We start from the raw sequence: 20,167 nt of genomic DNA, 5'->3' as shown, positions 1-20,167 counted from the left end.
GCCTATGTAGCTCTTTTTTCCCATTTAAAAATTTTATTTAGTATTTTATTTTTCCCCAGTTACATGTAAAAACAATTTTTAACATTTGTTTTTAAAATTTAAAGTTCCAAATTTTCTTGCTTCTTCACTGAGAAGGCAAGCAATTCGATATAGGTTATATATGTGTAGTCATGTAAAACATTTCCATAACAGTTGTGTTGTGAAAGAAAACATAGACCAAAAAAAAAAAAAAACCCTCAAGAAAAATAACAAAAGTAAAAAAGTATGCTTCAGTCTGTATTCAGATGCCATCAGTTCTTTGCCTGGGGATGGACAGCATTTTTCATCGTTAAGTCCTTCAGAGTTGTCTTGGATCATTGTATTGCTGAGAATAGCTAAGTCGTTGCAATATTGCTGTTACTTTGTACACAGTACATTTCGCTTTGCATCAGCTCACTGCATAGCTCTTAACTTCCTTCTATGGCTCAAAGCCTTAAGCAAAAAGTCATCTGCTTTGCAAATTCCAGTATTAAAGAAAACAAGTCCAATGTTGCCTCAGGACCTAACCAAGAGAGGACACCCTAGGTAACCCTGGAGATCCTCGGCTTTTTTCCTGTTGTGGATGGTTAAACCAAACTCTTGGGTGGCAACAAATATCTTCAGAGAGGTTCTGCCATGTTCTGGGGCTTGATGCAATCAACACACCACTATCTCCAAACACGAGCAGCTCGAGGAGCTCACAATCTGTACTTACAATCTGTGCTGGATGTCCTCCACCACAATGGCCAACGCCTTCGATGAGCAGATGCCTCCCTGTTGTATGGCTCACCCAATGTTTATGATCTGAGGGTAGTTGAATGAGGTTATTTTGTTGTTATGTCTTTCAAGGAATCTTGAATAATATTCATGTATGGATGGGAGGCACCTTTTTCAGGAGAGACTTTAAGGTTGCATTTTCTTTTGCTGAATTAAATTATCTTTCATAATCAACAGACTACAGTGAGAACTTGTGTTTGCTAGATCTTTCTGTCAATTGAGTGATGGTAAAGATGTTTTCTGGGATATCACTAATGAGATCCTGCCTGTTCCCTACTAATATCCTCATTGAGGAAGCCCCCAGTGGCTCATTTCTTAGAAGACTCATCCACATAACATGTACCCATATAAGCAAAAGCAAAATATATACACAAGGGGGCAGCTAGGTGGTGCAGTGGATAGAGCATCAGCCTTGGAGTCAGGAGGACCTGAGTTCAAATCCGGCCTCAGACATTTGACACTTACTAGCTGTGTGGCCCTGGGAAAGTCACTTAACCCCAATTGCCTCACCAAAAAAAAAAAAAATAGATATACAGGTTATTTCAGTGAGGAGGTGGAAAGGAAACAGCAAAAACCAAGGGAATTAGGGAAGGATTCATGTAGGGTGTAGGACTTGAACTGAACATTAAGGAGAAGTAGAAATTCCAAAGCGGGGAGATGAGGAGAAAGAACATTCCAGGCTTAGGAGATGTGTGCAGGCACAGAGATGGAGGAATAAAAGGGAGGAGGATGAGAGTAAATCAATAAATGAGGGAATAAATGGGAAGATCACTGAATTTGGAGTAATAGGTACTGGGTTCAAATTTGAGTTCTGCTACTTACTACCCCTTGAGTAATGATAATAATAATGATAGACACGTATGTAGTGCTTTAGTTTGCAAAGTATTGAAACTCACAATGGGTGACCTATGAGTTATATACTTTCTGTAGGTATTATTTTCTCAGTTTTATATATGAGGAGACTGATGCTCATAGAGGAAAAATTGCTTGCTACGGACATGTAGCTAGTATTGAACCCATGTTTCTGGACTCCAAATCCAATACTCTATTCTTCTACTCCTCTGGGTCTCAATTTTCTACTCTATAAAATTAGAAGGTCAGACTTGGTGCTCTCTAAGATCCTTCCAGCTCTAAATATGTGATCCTACAAATTAATAAATGAGCAAATAAATAAATTACTTGTGAATGAGAGGGAAGAAGAGAAGATGGAAATGATTATAAGGTTTAAACATGTTAATGACTGATAAAACCTAATTGGACAAATGTATAACTCCAGAGGGAGACTTTTCTACTCCCCAAATACACAAAGGTCAACTGTTCTGACTGGGTTCACTACCAATTTATGTTATACAACCTCAACTAGGTCCTCACTGCTTCTAGACAATCCTACTATACCTCCCTTTTTAACTCGCTCTCCACAGCTGCTCTTCCAAACCTGTTCATCCCTTCTTAAACTTCCCATGGCTCGCCCCTCCCCATCCTTTTAGCTGGGAACTTTGTTTCATATTTTATAAAAAAATAAAAATAAATGAGGCCATTTGCCGTGATCTCCCTCTTTTCCCCTCCTCCTCATTTCCTATCACACCTTCAGCCACTTTCCTCCTTCACCTCTGTCTCACATGAAGAGATGGCCTTACTTCTTACCAAGGGTGACCCCTCTACCTGCACAAATGATCCCAGTTCACCCCATCTCCTCCAGCAGATTGCACTTCTATCATCCCCACTCTTTCACTTATCTTCAGTCTCTCCCTGTTTACTGGATCCCTCTCTACTCCCTGCAAACATTCCCATTTCTCCCCCATCCTAAAAAAAAAATAACCAAAACCCATCCCTCACTTGATCTTTCCATTCCCATTAACTATCATCCTGTATCTCTATCTTTGTGGCTAAACTCCTTAAAAAGCCCATCTCCAATTGGTGTCTCCACTTTCACCTTTCATTCTCTTCCAAATCTCTTACATTTTAGCTTCTAACCTTATTATTTCACCAAAACTGTTCTCTCTGATGATTTCTTAGTTGCCAAATCCAGTGACTTTTTCTCAATCCTCATTCTCCTTGACTCTGCCATCTCTGGCACTCTTGCTCACAACCTCTTCTCCAATACTCTCTTCTCACTCAGTTTTTGGGTCCTGGCTCTCTTCTAGTTTTCCTCCTACCTTTCTAACCACTCCTCCTTTTCTGGATCTTCATGCAGGTCATGCCTTCTAATCACAAGCATACCACGGAGTCCCATCCTGTGCCCTCTTCTCTTCTTCCTTTATATTTTGGATGTCCTGAGGACATCTTAAACTGAACATGTTCAAAATTGGGCTCCTTTTCACTTGATGATCCCATCAGCTCCCATGGATTTAATCGCCGTCTCTATGCTGACAATTCTCAGATCTATGTATCCTGCCCCGATCTCTCCGCTGACCATAGTCTCACATCTCCAATTTCCTTTTAATCAGGACCCTCAAACTGGATGTCCACTAGACATCCTAAACTCAACATGTTCAAAACAGAACTCATTATCTTTCTTCCTAAACCCTCCCCTCCTCAACTGCCTTATTACTATCAAGGACACCACCTTCCTCCCGGTCAATCCCTCAGGCTCACAACCTAGGAGTCATCCTGGACTCCTCATTATCTCTCAGCTCCCATATCCAAGCTGTTGCCAAAGGCTGTCCATTTCATCTCTGCAGCACCTCTCCAATACGCCCCCTCCTCTCCTCTGACACTGCCCCATATTGATGCTCTCATCACCCCGCACCTGGACTATTCTCAAGAATGAAATTCTGCATATACAAAGTGTAGCAATTCTGATACAGAGGAAAAGGAGTTGTCTAAAGAGACTAGTGTACATGCATAGAGCACTCCAACCAACTTAGGTTTTGCAGGTCTTTCACAAAAAATAAGACTGCCTTCCCTTGAGAAGTTTACATGGTATCCCAACTTGTATTCAGGTTTATCCCTAGAAGGTGGCTGCTACTGTGAGTTTTAGGAGACAACCCTATTGGGCTGCACTCCTAACTGTAACTCACAAGCCCCCACCAGTGCGCTTTCCATTAACAGTAAACCATTAGACTCCTTAGGATTTAGCATAAACATTTGCTCATTGACAGTAATTCTTCATCATCATAGCCATTATATAGAGTTTAAGGTTTGCAAAGCACTTTACATGTTTTCTTATTTGATCCTCACACCAAACCTATGAGGTAGGTGTTATTATCTCCATTTTATAGATGAGGAAACTGAGGTTAAGCCAGTCTCCCCACCCTACCCCTACTCAGTATATGCCAGTGACTCCCATAGGATTAAATATAAAATCCTCTGGAGTGCAAAGTCTTTCACAGACTAATCCCACTCCTTTTTTAGTCTTCTCCCACCTCATATCCCTTCCTATATCATGCCTTCCCTCTTTTAATTATTTCCGATTTCTTTTTTATATACTTTGTATCTTTGCTTGTTTTTCTCCCCCCATTAGATTGTGAGCTCCCAGAGGGCAAGGGCTATCTTTTGCATTCTTTGTAGTCCTAGCATTCAGCTAGCAAGTGTGTGAGGTCAGAATTGAACTAAGAAAGGTAAGTCTTCCTGATTCCAGGCACGGCACCCTATCCACTGTGCTGCCTCAGTTGCCCACACTGAGGTATTACCAATAGTGAATTTCAGCTGCCTGGGAAGAAAGTACTATATGGACATGTCGTTTTCTTTCTTTCTTTCTTTTTTTCTTTCTTCCTTTTTTTAAAGAAAAACTAATATCCTGGCCTGCCCTGGGTATTATCTTGTTAAGCAACGTCTCAAACAAAACTAATGACAGGAAGGAAAAAAAAAAGCACTTGCCCTCATAACCGAATCACGGCTATCATCTGCCAAGGTCTAAGACTGAGCAAAGCTCAGTGCATCTTAAGCTGGATAGAACAACATCATCTGGGAATCCCTCCGTACATCAAACAGCAGGAACTGTTGGCGTTAGAGACAGAAATGGCAGAAGGAGGCATAATGGGGTGGGGGGAAAGAGACCTTGGATGGAAGTCCAAAGATTTGGGTTCTAGTCTTGGCTTTGGCACTGAATGGCTGTGTGATTATAAACAAATCCCTTCCCCTCTCTGAGCTTGTTTCCACCTCTAAAAATGAGGGAAGTTGGTGATATGGTCTCTAAAGTCTCTCTTAACTTTGATATTCTATGATTCTGTGGGAGTGCCTAAGGAAGGAGCTGATTTATTAATGAGAAACCTCTGGTTCCTAGAGAAGGAAGGAGATAGGTTGACCTGGCACACACTAGCAGAGGGAGCCCCTTTTCTCCTCATCTTCATTCATCTCCATCTCTCTTCACAGGGTCACAAAACATAAAGTTGGAATGGATCCCAGAAATTATTTAGTCCTACCCACCTCATGTTACAGAGGTGGAAACTGAGGCCCAGAAAAGATAAGTGATTTACCTAAAGGTCATGAAGGTAGTTTCAGTGGTAGGATTTGAACCCAGACCCTGCAACTTTCTTCTGTTCCTTCTACATGGATACTACCTCCTCTGCATGGCTGATCCTGGGAACCAGTCTCCACCAATGCTTGCAGCTCTGAGTTAGGGCCTTTCTTACCTCTTGAGTTCCCTCTCTCCAATAACCCTTGCTCTCACTGGCCCTTAGACATAAGTCCTACCTCTCTAGACAGACTAGAAGCCCCTCCAGGCCAGTCCTAGGCCTCACTCCTCCCCTCCTCCTATCTCCTTTTGGCACAGGACTAGGCCCCAGGGGTGGGGGTGGGGGGAGATGATCCAGCAAAAAGATCAGTGGGGTAGGCCCCAAGAGACACTGTTCAACTTTTGACTTGGGGTCTGGTTGTAGGGGCTCTGCAGGAGCAGGATTGGGGAGTGAAGGGGAGACAGAACCAGGAACTCTGACCTCAATAAAGTGCTTTCCTCCCCACAGGCCCATGAGTGGGTCGTGTGAGGATTGTTCATCCCACTTTACAGATGAGAGACCTGAGGCTCAGAGTGGGAAAGAGAGTTAAACCTGTGGTCCCCCAGACTCCCTCCCAGTCACACCCATCCACCAATCCCAGCCCTGCTGTGCCCCTGAATAGCGCCTTTACACCTCACTGGATCCTCCCAATCTCGGCAGCTCAGGGCTATTATCATCCTGTATTTCCACGTGAGACAACCGAGGCCAGAGGTCAGGGTCACAGCCATTGGGGTCAGAGGCAGAAGGCAAGCCCAGCTCCCCAGCCACCCCAGCCCCAGAGTAGCTCCATCCCCTATGCAAGGCTGACCCTCTCCTATGTACGTTCACAATCACACACACACACACACACACACACACACAGATGCAGCTTTTCACCATCAAACACACACACACACACACACACACACACACACACACACACGTGTGCAGAAACAAACTCCCTACAACAACCTCATTAGACCTATCTGGCCTGCTCCAATCCTGGTGGGAACAGCCCAGTCTCTCCGGGCGGATTGATTTATCCAACTAATTAGCCCCAATTAATATTAATACACATTCTTCTCCCAGGCTGTCAGAGCCTGACAGGAGGGCCCGGCTGCAATCAATCTCCCCATCACTGGCATTCTGGTGACGCTACCGGCTGGGACAGCAGCGCGAGGCTGGAAATAGCCCGACCTTCCTTACCTGGGGCTCCCTGGGCCTGGCTCAGACACCGGGGCCCTCACTGATCTGTCTGGGCCAGGGCCCTCTGGACCCCCACCCCAGGGTCATGGAGCTGGTTACAGACGATGGCCGCAGGCCGTGGGACTGCTGGACCCAGGGGTCCTGTTCTTCCTCTTTCATATGGTGGGCCTTCACCTCAGCAGGAAGGATCTGAGTTAGAGTGAGGGCCCCCCCAGGAGCAAGGGCAGTGAGACTGCAGCGGATGAGGGCTCAGAAATACCGTGGCCGCAGAACAGAAGAAGGAGAAGGCTGGGCTGAGAGGGAGCAGGAAATATGAGGCCCAAACGTTTGAAGCGCTGCCCTAAGGACGAGCTTTTAGACCGGCTTCGGCTGGTCCTATGGGGCAGAACCAGGAGCGTAGGGGTGGAGGGAATGGAAGCCAATTCAGGCTGGACATCATTGGTCTTCCCACCAATGGGAGACATCCAGAATCAGACTTGGCTGTCCAGAGGAGTGGTGAGCTCCCCGTCCTTGGAGCTCTCCAAGCAGAAGCCAAAGCCAGATGGGTCCTTGTGTGGGGTTGGGGGGACCTTAAAAGGGGATTCTCACTCAGGCATGGTTCAAACCTGAGGCTTTTCAGGTTCCTTCTAGCTGTGAGATTCTAGAACTCTGTGAATGTGACCCCAATAACCCAGCCCAGCTTATTATAGTTATTATCTTATATATTATTAGATATAATATATATTACTATATTATATTATAGCTTATAGTTCACACCTGCCTTGAGTGAACGATGGCTCATGGGAGAAAGTGATACAGTGGAAAGAGACCTGGGTTCAGATACTTGACACTTACTAGCTGTGTGACCCTGGGCAAGTCACTTAACCCTGATAGCCTCACCAAAAAGCAAAAAAAAAAAAAAAAAAAAGAGAGAGAGAGAGAGACCTGAGTTTGGAGTCAGAAGACCTTGGTTCAAAACCTGACTTTGCTATGGCCGTGACAAATCAGCCCCTCTTTGGGCCTCAGTATCCTCATCTGTAATATCAGGGGATTGAACCCGATGCCCCCCAAAGTTCTGTCTGGCTATAAATCCTATGTTAAGGCCTGTTGGTGCTCCCTCTCCCCATACACATCCCAAGTATTTCCTACAGGTTTTCTCCCTCCTTTGGGGAGGGGGGAGGGGAAGGTGAGCAGCGGTGGAGCCTAAGATTACAAGCCTTCTGTCCTCTCTGATTTTTTTTTGTGGGGGGGGCTAGGCAATCGAGGTTAAGTGACTTGCCCAGGGTCACACAGTAAGGGTCAAGTGCCTGAGGCTGGATTTGAACTCAGGTCCTTCTGACTCCAGGGCTAGTGCTCTATCCACTGTGCCACCTAGCTGCCCCTGTCCTCTCTGATTTTCAAACTGAGGTCCCCCCAGCTCTTCCTGGGGGGAGACATTCTAATGATTGATGAGTGGGGAGTCAAAGCCAGGGCTCTGAAAATGGCACTCCTCTGCTCTGAGATTTTCATTGGCTCCCACTGACTCAGGACAAAGACAAGTCTTTCAGTCTGCCTTCAGCCTCATCTCCCATTGTTCACTGACCACTCCCTTTACATACCCTCTGCCACAGCCATCCCATATACATGTCAGATTCATCTCTCCCTCTGAGTCTTTGTTTGAATCCCATTGGGGGTCCAAAGCTCTTTTTTCTTTCCCTATTACTGGTGGCACGTTGGATAGAGCTCTGAGCCTGGGGTCAAGAATGCCTGAGTTCGAATCTGAATGGACACTAGCTGTGTGGCCCTGGGCAAGTCATTTAATCTCTGCCTGCCTTAGTTTCCTCACCTGTAAAGGAAGATGATAATAGTAACATTTACCTCCCAGGGTTGTAGTGAGAATCAAATGAGATTTTATTTGTAAAGGGCTCAGTACAGTGCCTGGCACATAGTAGGTATACAACAAATGTTTTTTTCTTCCTTCCTACTACTACAGGAACTCCAGAAGTCCCCCCACTTTTGGAGCCCCTTGAGGGCAGGGCTGGGTCTGCTCCTCCCCACCCCCATCTCCGGCCCCCCACATACTCACAGGGAGCATAAGTACAGGAAAAAGGGGAGCTTAGTGAAAGCTCAAGGTGGGGAGGGGGAGTGAGATAATGCAAAAACCCTTGACCTTTCCATGGAGCTAACCCCAGCCAATCTTTGCCTGCCCCTGCATCTTTCTTTCTTTCTTTTTTTAAATTTTTTTTTAATTAGGCAGTTGGATTAAGTGACTTGCCCAGGGTCACACAGCTATTATGTTATGTGTCTGAGGCCAGATTTGAACTCAGGTCCTCCTGAATCCAGGGCCGGTACTCTATCCACTATGCCACCTAGCTGCCCCACCCTTGTATCTTTCAAAGGTCCCTGGGAATAGCCAGGACCCTGTGCCCCAATTTTCCCTTGGATCATGGACCAAAACCCTTCAACCCACCAAAAAGCAGGCTAAGCTTATTGACTCTGACTCATCCCTGGGGACAGAGAGAAGACACTTCAACTACATTTCAAGGGTCCAACCTCAGCAGAGGCTTCCCTCCTGGGGTAGGGGAGCCCTGGGCTAGCAGCCAGCACCCCCACTGACGCACTGTGGGAACTTCAGTAAGATCTTTCTCCTCTCTGGCTCCCTGCTGGGCAAAATAAGGCTAATGATATGGGCCCTTCCCAAGGCAAGATCCAGTGAGGATGATTTATAGCAGCTCTTTTAGTGGTGGCAAAGAATTGGAAATTGAGGGAATGCCCATCAATTGGGGAAATGGCTGAACAAGTTGTGGTATATGAATATAATGGAATACTATTGTGCTGTAAGAAATGATGAGCAGGTGGACTTCAAAAAAAGCTGGAAAGACTTACATGAACTGAAACAAAGTGAAATGAGCAGAATCAGGAGAACACTGTACTCAGTAACAGCAACATTGTATGATAATCTACTAAGAATAATTTAGCTATTCTCAGCAATACAATGATCCAAAACAATTCTGAAGGATTTGCGATGAAAGACGCTGCCCATCTCCAGAGAAAGAACTGGTACAGCCTGAATGCAGATCAAAGATACTTATCCTTCCCTTTCTTTATTTTTCTTGGGTTTGTCTCTTGTTTTTTTGGTCTGTTTTCTTTCACAGAATGAGTTACATGGAAATGTATTTTGCATGACTACAGATGTATAACCTATGTCAAATTGCTTGCCTTCTCAATGGGTGGGGAGGGGAGAAAGGAAGAGAATTTGAAACTAAAAATTTGAAAAAAAAAGTTAAAGTTGGTTTTACATGTAATTGGGAAAAATAAAATGCTAAATAAGATTTTTTTAAAAGATTCAATGAGTGTAATGGATGTTAATTATCATCTCTTAAGTTCTTACAGAAACTGTGCATGTATTTATTCTATAGGGGAGAAGGTGTGATAAAAAGAGTCTTGGGCTTGGAGTCAGAAGACCTCAAACCACTCCCTTCCCTCTTTAGCCTCAGTTTCCTCCTCAGCAAAAAAGGAGGCACAGTATTTGCACGATCACCTTCAGGAGGCCATCTTGAGGAAAATGTTTTGTGAGTGGTTAAAATACTAGAGAAATGGGAGCTGAGCATTTTCCTTATGTCCTTGATCAAGCCCCTTCCTCTCTGTGGGCCTCGGTTTCCACCTCTCAAATAAGAGGTTTGGCCTAAGTGGTCTACAAGGTCTTTGCCAGCTCAAAGTTGCTGGCTGAACTGCCTTTACCTATGTCAGCGCCTGGGGGCAGGGTGGGCATGTCTGGGTGGGGGCACCAAGAGGGGGTTACCTGTTGCTTTAGCCGTTCCATTGCAGCCTCCATCTTCTTCAGGGCCACCTCTCTCCTCTTCTGGGTCTCTCTGATCTTGGCCCAGGCCTGGGCTTTGGCCGCCCATTTCCAAAGCAGGCAAATGCCAACCGCAATGACCAGCAGGGCCAAAAAGAAGGACAGCAGGAACTGGCCTGATTTCTGGAGGGTCTCAGAGATGCCTTCCCAGTGGAACATCCCACTGCCAGTCAGAGGAGAGAACTCTGGGCTCGGCTGGGCTAGGCTGGGCTGCCTGGAATATTCAACTTTTTGACTGCTAGCTACCCTGGGCTCCCTGGGCCATGTTGGTCAAGCTGCCCCAAGTCAGGTAAGGGAGGCATTGGTTACCCAGTGACCCTAAGCTCTGATGATTTGGATTCTCTGGGGCCAAGTCCTGGAACCACGGTGGGGAAAACGATGGGGTGGACAGCGAGACTTCTGTCCTGGGCCTTTGGCTGACAGAGCACCACAAAGGTTCTGAGCATCTCATTTATGCCTTGCCAACAGGTGACTCAATCAAGCCTCACCCAACTGGGCTTTGCACCAAGGGAGGATCCCACCAGAGGTTAGACCCAGGGCCTGCAGGTGACAATTCCCTGGCACCTGAGGGCCATTCTCACTTCTTCTCCCTTCTCTGTTGCCTAGTTTCTCTATGAACAGGTCACCAAGTGCTAGAGCTGGGTGACATCTAGCCCCAGGCCTGCATTTAGGACGACCTGTGGCCTTCTGGTGCCAATATACCTGGACTGCTATTTGGGAAGAGGAGTGGAGGTGGCAGTGGGGCAAAGGGAGGCAGGGTGGGGCAGAGTTCAGGCACAGTGAGACTGGAGAGCGGTGGGCCATAGTGGGGAGAAGGGAGAGATTTAGGAAGGGGGAGGACCTCAGCCCAGCCCCCAGTGGCTAGATTGGGGGTAGGAAGACCATCCTGAGTTGGTAGCCTTTGTCCTTCCACCTCCAGCCTTATGCAATTGATGGAAAATTGAATAGGTCCTAGATACAAACAGAGAGAAGGGCAGGACAATGACATCTTTCCCCAGCTTGGCCTCTTCTGGCATGCAGGACCAAAGGACTATCAGTCAGTCAGTCAACAAGCACTGATTAACTGCTTACTGTGTGCCAGGCACTGTGGGGTCCCTGCCCTCAAGGAGCTAGCTCCCAGTCTACTGGGGAGACATGTAAATAACTAGGTACATAGAGGATAGAGTACATGGATGGTAATGTCAGAGGAACGCCACTAGGGGGCAGGCTATACCTGGAAGACACCTGCAGAGAGATACACGACTTCCATTTAAAGAGTCCCCACACCTAATGCCCTCCCCTATCCACGTTTCTTTTGTATGTATTCATAACCCATTAGATTGTAAGCTCCTTGAGGGCAGGGATGTTCATTTGTATTTGTATTCCCAGCACATAGTAGGTGCTTAATAAATGTTTATTGACTGACTGATTTGAGTCTTAAAGGAAGCCAGGTAAACTGAGGCTGAGATAAGGAGAAAGAGCATGCCAGGTATGGGGGAGGAAACAAGTTCAAAGGCACAAGGAGGAAACTTGAAAGCATTGAGTCCAACTGGCCCATTCTACAGATGAGGAAGCTAAGGACCCAGAGAAAGGAAAGACATTTGCCTAACATCTCACAAGTTAACGGTTGTAATTCTGTCTCACATGTAGAGATTCTAAGAGGGAGCTGTGAGGAGGAAGAACATTCCAGTAATGGGGTCATGAAAAGTTGAGCATGGTTGAACAACTGAACACAATAACAAATAAATGTTAGCTATTATTGCTGCTATTAATTTTAATGCTATCAGCTCAGGCCCCCCCCCCCCGCATTGATGTCTTTTCCCCAGTATTGATGAATAATACCTCTTATGTTATTGATTGACCCAGTGTTTTTTAATCATCCCAGTATCACTTAATCAATTAATATTAATTAACTTTTTAAAAACAGATATTTACTGAGAAAATATAGAAAGAAATTCAAATGTATCTCCCCCCAATTCTCGGGGAGCACACTCTCAGCTGTACCACCTCAATCCCTGGGGAAAGTGGGTTCAATCTTAAATCAATCTGCTACAAAGAATTCACCCCACCAAGTTCACTTCCAAATGTGGCCTACGCTAGGATAGAGTTGAACTTGCAATAGGATGTGGATGTTCAACTTGTGCTGATGCTGGCAAACACTGGTATCAATTCCGTTTCCTGGATCTTTTGCAATATCATGGGCCCTATACCAAAGGAAAGTCAACCCAGTCAAGAGAAAGAAGCAGCATCTCGCTGGGCACTCACAGGCTGCATGGTTGAGGCATGTGTGAGGAGAGTGAAAGGTTCTACTCCACCAAGAGGCCTACAGCAATCCTTGCCTCACTCACCACCAGGCTGGAAAGAGTGCTCACTTTGGCCAGTTAGCATCCTTTTAAATATACACTCAGGTCGGGTTCAGCGGCGAGCCAAAAGGCTGCTTCTTCAACAAAGGAGAAGGAAGGCTTGTTATCAGGCTGAGCACACCTCCCTTGGTGCTCCTGGGGAAGTCTGTGCTCTCACTGGCCAGTCCCCCATGACACAGATGTCTCTATAAAATTATCACAAGATGTCTTTGCTGAAGAAGGCACCATTATCTTGGGGAAAGGAAAGGGTTCAAAAAGGCCTTATGTAGAGATTCGAAGAGGGAGCTGTGAGGAGGAAGAACATTCCAGAAATGGGGAACAGATAGTACAGTAGCCACGACGGCTGGTTTTCAGAGTGAAAGCAGAAGAGTAGTATCCAAGAAGACTGGAAAATGAGGAAGGGAGGCATGAGATGGATGAGGAACCGGCAAAGGAGACTGAGAAGGAGCTGTCAGAAAAGTAGGAGGAGAGCCAAGAGAGAGCAGGGTCATGAAAACCCATTGGAATGGGACAACAACATGAAAAAACTGGGTGTACACAGGATAGATACAGAAAACATAGAAGGTGATCTCACGGGGGAAGGCACCATTAAAATGAATAGCTCTTTATGCAAACACAAACAGGAAAGAAGGTTGTTTGTCAAACAATGAGCTTCTGTTAGATATAGTAGGCTGGGTTTTGGTAAACCTATCTGTGTGTATGGGGGCAGGGGGATCTGGTGCTACAACCAGCCAGGACTTCCATGACCAGTTGAAGAAATCAATCCCTCAGGCCTGGTTGATGAAAGCACAAAAGGGGAAAAGCAAAGACCATCGAATGTAAATGCATAAAACAATATGCAAAGACATGTCTACACTGGTACCCTTGTATAAAGAGTGACCACTCTCCATGACTAAACAAGACACCAGCTAGTATTTGGCTGGCCAAGGACAGGGCGAGCCCCTGGTAGCCTTTAAAAGGAAGGACAGGGACAGCTAGATGGTGCAGTGGACCAGCAATGACCCTGGAGTCAGGAGGACCTGAGTTCAAATCCCGCCTCAGACACGTAACACTCACTAGCTGTGTGACTCTGGGCAAGTCACTTAACCTCAACTGCCTCACAAAAAACAAAAACAAATAAAAGGTAGGACACAATCTCTAGGGTGGGCTTCTCAATCTGGAGTCCAAGAAATGTTTTAACAATATTCTGATCACTATATTTCAATATAGGTGGTTTCCTTTATAATCTTTTATATTCTTCTTTGTAATAAGACATGTATTTTATTTAATGAGTTTAAAAACATTATTTCTGAGAAGGGGGCCTTAGGTTTTGCCAAACTCCCTAAAGGGAATATAACACTCACAAAAGTGAAAAATCCCTGTTCTAGGGAGACCCAGTTGAGGCAGGAAGTAGTTGTACAAAGTGACCCCTGGCAGCCGCTGGACACTGATGACTCTGGAGGAGAGGGTGAGGCTGATGACTTTGTACGGCTCTGCTTCACTTAAATCCAATTCACACACAAGTCACAAAGTCATCACCCTTGTGATGTCATTGGTCCTCTTGGAGAATGACATATGAACCACAATGTGCCGGGTTGGACAGCTAGGTGGCGCAGTGGATAGAGTGCTGGGTCTGGAATCAGGAAGACTCAGCTTCCATAGTTCAAATCTATCCTCAGACAATTCCTAGCTGTGTGGCCCTGGATAAGTCACTTAACCCTGTTTGCCTCAGTTTCCTCATCTGTAAAATGAGCTGGAGAAGAAAATGGCAAACCACTCTAGTATCTCTGCCAAGAAAACCCCAGGGGTCACAAAGAGTCAGACATGGCTGAACAGCAACAACATTAAATGTTCCAGGTACTAGGGATACAAAAACAATGAATAAAACAGTCCCCACTCAAAAGAAGTTTACATTCTAACAGGAGAAACAAAGACACATGTAAGTATACACAGAATAAATGTAAAGAGAAAAAAATACAAAAAATAGCAGCATCACAAAAGACAAAAGGGTGATTGATAGTGTCAAAGGCTACTGAGAAGCCAAGGTTGAGCACTGAGAAAGTGCCATTAGATCTAGCAATTAAGACATCATAGGCTACTTGGAAGAGAGAAGTTTCAGTTGAGCGAAGACTTTGGAAGCAAAACTGCACAGGGTTTAGAAGAAAAAGAGAGGAAGTGGTAAGGAAGCATTAGGTATCAATGGTTAGGGTTAGTTAAGTGTCCATGCATGTACCATATGCAGATAACAAGCAAGGTGAATTCAAAGATCCCAGTGCAAAGAAACCAGTTTGATTTGAAGGTCATCATGGAGACTTTCAGAAATGAGACACATGACTAGACAAAGGCTCTTGATGAATATATCTTACTCAAAAGGAACAGGATCAATCAAAAGAGAAAGGAGTATACGGTAGGGTAGCATTGTATATTAAGTAGATGTACTCATGAGAGGAAGATGAGGAACTAGAAGAGAGAAACATGGTGGATAGAGACCACTGGAGTGGAGGCAGAAATACAAGTGATATCATCATGGACTATAGCACAAACAGAAAAGAGAAATAGATAAGTAGTTTCAGAAGCGGCTCACAAGAAGCAAGATATGATACTGGTGATAGATAAGTCAGTGCTAATAAATATTGATGGATGAAAAAAAGCTTAGCAAAGAGACTAGCAATATGGGAAAGTCAGGCATAAGGTAGCCGTATGTTCTAGATTTAGGGAGAGAAAATTTCGAAGAATCCAGAGAAATCACAGGTAGGATGCCATGAACTAAATCTTTAAAGGAAGTGATCCCAGGAGGGATGGGAAACTCTCAAGAATGAAATTCTGAATATACAAAGTGTAGCAATTCCGATATAAAGGAAAAGGAGTTGTCTAAAGAGACTCATGTACATGCATAGAGCACTCCAACCAACTTAGGTTTTACAGATCTTTCACAAAAAAAAAGACTGCCTTCCTTTGAGAAGTTTACATAGCACCCCAGCTTATATTCAGGTTTATCCCTAGAAGGTGGCTGCTACTGTGAGTTTTAGGAGACAACCCTGTTGGGTTACACTCCTGACTGTAACTCACAAGCCCCCACCAGTGTGCTTTCCGTTAACAGTAAACCATTAGACTCCTTAGGATTTAGCATAAACATTTGCTCAAATGACAGTAATTCTCCATCATCATAGCCATTATATAGCATTTAAGGTTTGCAAAGCATTTTACATGTTTTCTTATTTGACCTTCACACCAAACCTGTGAGGTAGGTGCTATTATCTCCATTTTATAGATGAGGAAACTGAGGAGGTTAAGCAACTAGCCGAGGCTCACATAGCTACCGAGTGTCTGAATTCAAGTAATCCTAATTCCAAGACTAGAATTCCACTCACCATGCCAACTAGCTACCTCCAATTACAAAATACACACTTTGCCCCAACTCCTAAGCCTTGTGAGGTGTGAGAGAATTTCTCCCACAAAGAGAAACAGCATCCATGAGAAGAGTGGAGCCAAACTTAGAGGACATTGGTAGTGAAGGCAAACTCTTAGAATATGATGCATGTATGGCGAAGACAACTCATATTTGCTGGTATTGCTGGGAATAGAAGTCCTTTCTCTCTTTATAGAGTCCTGATGCATTTCCTGTTGGGTGCAACATTTCTGCAACACAGATCGCTCGGCTAAGTTTCCAGAATCAACTCCTCTCTATTTTGACTCAATTCTCTCTGTAAGCTGTCAGTCACTTCCTCCCTCAGATAACTGTCTTTTTGCACCCATGTATATCTCTGCTTCCCACTGGATTCTGTGTCTTCAGTCCTCCTCTTCAAAGCCACATGGCTAATGTGATGAGGGTGGGGGCGGGGGGCAGTTTAAAGAGAGAAGTCTTAGCTACTTAAAGCCAGTGTGGCTTGGCTAATTTCTTTGCTCAGCCAATGCTCAGTCTTCTTGACTCAGAGAGGTGTTCAAACCACAGGAAATAACCACAGAGAGTTAAACTTTATGAAAACTTCACGTGTGTCTACATTCTATGACCACATCAATTAAATGTGGTTAGGGAGTGAATCACATCCCTCTTCCCTTATATTTGCAAAGCAAATTATAGGAGCTAAGTACTGACTCTTAAGAAGGAGGAAAAACAATAAGAAAGAAGTAAATAGAAGGGGGGAAATTATCTTTTCACCTCCTCCTCCTCAGCTGCTGGGTCTCCTCCCCAGGCAGTTTCCCAATTGCAAACTTAACAATTATAACTCTAAATGCAAACGGATTAAACTCCTCAATAAAATAAAAGAGAAAGGCAAAAATGAATAAGAAAATAAAACCAAGGAATTTGCCACACACAAGAAATATGTGGAAATATGCAGACAAGATAGAGCAAAGATGAAGGGCTAGAATAAATTTTACTTTACTTCAGGTGATTCCAGCAATTGTAATTAATATTACAGATCAGTGTTAGTACAACAGAAAGAACAATAAAACATAGAACTTAAACAATCTTTGGAAAAAATTAAATTGAAAAGACATATCAGTTTCTGAATAGGACTACTAAATAATATAAATATTTCTCAGTTGTCATGCTGTATCTTTACAAAAATTGGTAATGTTCTAGGAAAAAAGAAATAATAAAAAATGTTAAGAGACAAATATTAAACATATTCCTTACGGACTAGACTGGAATCAAAGTAATTAATAAAGGAAATGTAAGCAAATGATGAAGACCTAAGTGGACAACTGACATTCTGAATAGTGACAAGATCAAAAAAAACAAGTCACAGAAATAATAATTAGCTATGCTAAAGAAAATGATCACATAAAACATACCAAAATTTTTGAAATGTGACTAATCATGTTTTCAAAGGAAAAATTATATCTCTGAAAGTATACATCAAAATGCCAAGGACCTGTGATTTTGTCAAGGTGGGAACTTCCAATGTGGAGACTCCCTCTATTGACACATATTGTGATCCATCTGTGATTCAGAGAGTTACCTGAGGCAACATATGTTAACAAAATAGAAGAAATGAAAGGTAAATGACCTAAATAAGCATTTTTTAAAACTCAAAAAATTAACAGATTAATAACTCCAAAACAAGCCCACACACCAAGAAAACATCTTGAAATATAAAGGAGGAATGTCTAAAATGGAAAATAAAGAGCATAGACTTCATCGTTAGAACAAAGAACCAGTTTTTAAGACCAACAAAATCAATAAAACATTGGTTACTCTGATCTGAAGGAGAGGAAAAGGAAAATCAAATTATCCAAATCAAATGAATGAGATTAATTCCAAATTATAAAGGAAATAAAGAGAATTAACAGGATTTATTTTGCACAGTTAAATGTCAAAAAAAAGTAAAGGAAATAGGTAATTAGCAGCAAAAAGATAAAATAACCAAATTAATAAAATAAGAAATAATTATACTAATCAAACTACAAAAGAGTCACTTGAAACAACTAGACAAAATAAAAACAAAATTCATATGAATGAACAAAAAGCCTAGAATTTAAACAAAAAGAATGACAAAAGGTAGGCTTGAAGAGAGCCTGGCATTACAAGTTCTCACATGATGATATCACCCTGTTACATTAAGTGGCTCATTTTAAGCCTAGAAGGTAATATAATTGTCCCTAATGTAGTTCTCTATTCTTAGGTTTTATTTAGGGAGTTGATAAAGGATGGAAAGTTACGAGTTCAGTCACAATTACTCTGAGCCCCCAATTTGGAAAATTCTTAACATTTAGGTAGAGCTTAGCTCCTCTGCCTAACTTTATATTTATCACTATCTCTAGTTAACCTCTAGCTTCTTTGTGGTGGAGGCTAAATTCCTTTACTGGAAATATTAGGATGCTGTGCAACCTTCCTTTTTGAAGAGGAACAGTGACATCACAGGGTGATGTCTTCACTTGTTCCTGAATTGGATTTAAGTGAGGCAGAGCTGCCAAAGTTATCAGCCTCACTCTCTCTTCCAGAGTCATCAAAGTCCAGTGGTGGGACAGAAGTCATGATGACTGGCAATGGCCAGGGATGCAGTGGATGACCTTGGCATCTCTTCAAGTTCTGACCAAGGTCTAAGCACTCCCCAATGCCTGCTTCAGCCACCTTCATGGCCGTTGGAACAAATTGTTCTCACCCACACATTCCATCTGGGGGGAAATCTTCACATGCTTGGGGTAGACACCCCCCTAAATCACTGACAAGCTGTCAGTTACCTTCAATGTGTTTTAGCCCATCTGCTGAGATGGTTTTACCTAGGTGTGGCTGCTGCCAGTCTACAGCTTCTTGGAGACTCAGAGTTGGGTGCCTCAGGTGGCCACCAAAGGTGAATGAGCTGGCCTAAAAAGGCTCAGCAGCCCTCACACCAGAAGTGCTAGTCCTCCCTGAGCACCCCATACACCCAGAGAGTAATAGGGTGGTATTCCATATCAGGTTACCCATAAGCATCTTAGAGCTTGAATAGCCATCAAGCGGTTATGGCTGTATCAGGCTCCTCGTTTGGAAAAACTTAAGAGGGATAGGCTTGAATACATCAAATCACCCAAATCTTACACAGTAATCATCAAAGTTTCTTGGTGCTGGTTAAAAATATCAGAGTGGATCAATGGAACAGAATAAATAAGCAAGATCTAGAAGCAAATGAACACAGTAACCCAGTGTTCTGTAAACTGACTCTCTGTTTGACAAGAGTTCCTAAGAAAACTGGAAAGCAGTTTGCCAAAAAGAAGGTTTATTAGGGCAATTAGGAGTATACATAGACAGAGGGTGTGGACGTGAGTTCATTATGATAGGATGATATTTAAAAAATTAAGGGGTGAGAAAGAAGATTGTACTGGAAGAAAAGGGAAGGGAGAGATTAAGTGGAGTAAATTACCTCACATAAAATTGGTAAGAAAGAACTATTACAGGGGAAGGGAAGATGGGGGCTATGGGTGGCAGGCAACATTTGAACCTCACTCTCACCAGAATTGGCTCATAGAGAGAATAACACACACATTTGGATATAGAAATCTATCTTACTCTATAGGGAAGTGAAAAGGGATAGGGACAAGAGAAAGGGGGGGACTGATAGAAGGGAAAGTGGATTGGGGGAAGTGATGGTCAGAAAAACACCTGTGAGGAGAGACCAGGTGAAAGGTAAGAGAAAGAGAGAAGAATAAACAAGGGAAAATAGGATGGGAGGAAGTACACAGTTAATTATCATAACTGTAAATGTGGATGGGATAAACTCACCCATAAAATGGAAGCAGATAGCAGAATGGATTAAAAATCAGAATCCTACAATATGCTTTTTACAAGAAACATGTTTGAAACACAGAGACACACACAGAGTAAAGGTAAGGGACTGGAGCAGAATCTATTGTGCTTCAGCTAAAGTAAAAAATAAAAGCAGGGGTAGCAATCATGATCTCAGACAAAGCAAAAGCAACAATAGATCTAATTAAAAGAGATAAGGAAAGAAAGTATATATTGCTAAAAGGTACTATAGATGATGAAGTAATAGCAATACTAAACATACATGCACAAAATGGTATAACATCAAAATTTTTAAAGGAGAGGTTAAATGAGTTACAGGAGGAAATAGACAGTAAAATTACACCAGCGGGAGACTTCAACTTTCCTCTCTCAGAACTAAATAAAT

At 43.4% G+C, this 20,167-nt stretch overlaps 1 protein-coding gene across 1 annotated transcript in view; it reads right to left on the bottom strand.

The window, feature by feature from the left end:
- The window catches only part of LOC114024803 (vitamin D3 hydroxylase-associated protein-like), a 29,464-nt gene extending 19,072 nt beyond the window's left edge, over positions 1-10,392 (bottom strand). Inside the window, 1 exon segment of the mRNA XM_027837960.1 lies at positions 10,177-10,392. Coding sequence (XP_027693761.1) covers positions 10,177-10,392 — 216 coding nt within the window.
- Between the last annotated feature and the right edge of the window lie 9,775 nt (positions 10,393-20,167).

This window comes from Vombatus ursinus, unplaced genomic scaffold (assembly GCF_900497805.2).
Source record: "Vombatus ursinus unplaced genomic scaffold, bare-nosed wombat genome assembly UNPS02014825.1, whole genome shotgun sequence".
Lineage (NCBI taxonomy): Eukaryota > Metazoa > Chordata > Mammalia > Diprotodontia > Vombatidae > Vombatus > Vombatus ursinus.
The sequence above is the reverse complement of the archived record's forward strand: the minus strand, read 5'-3'. Positions and strand labels throughout refer to the sequence as shown.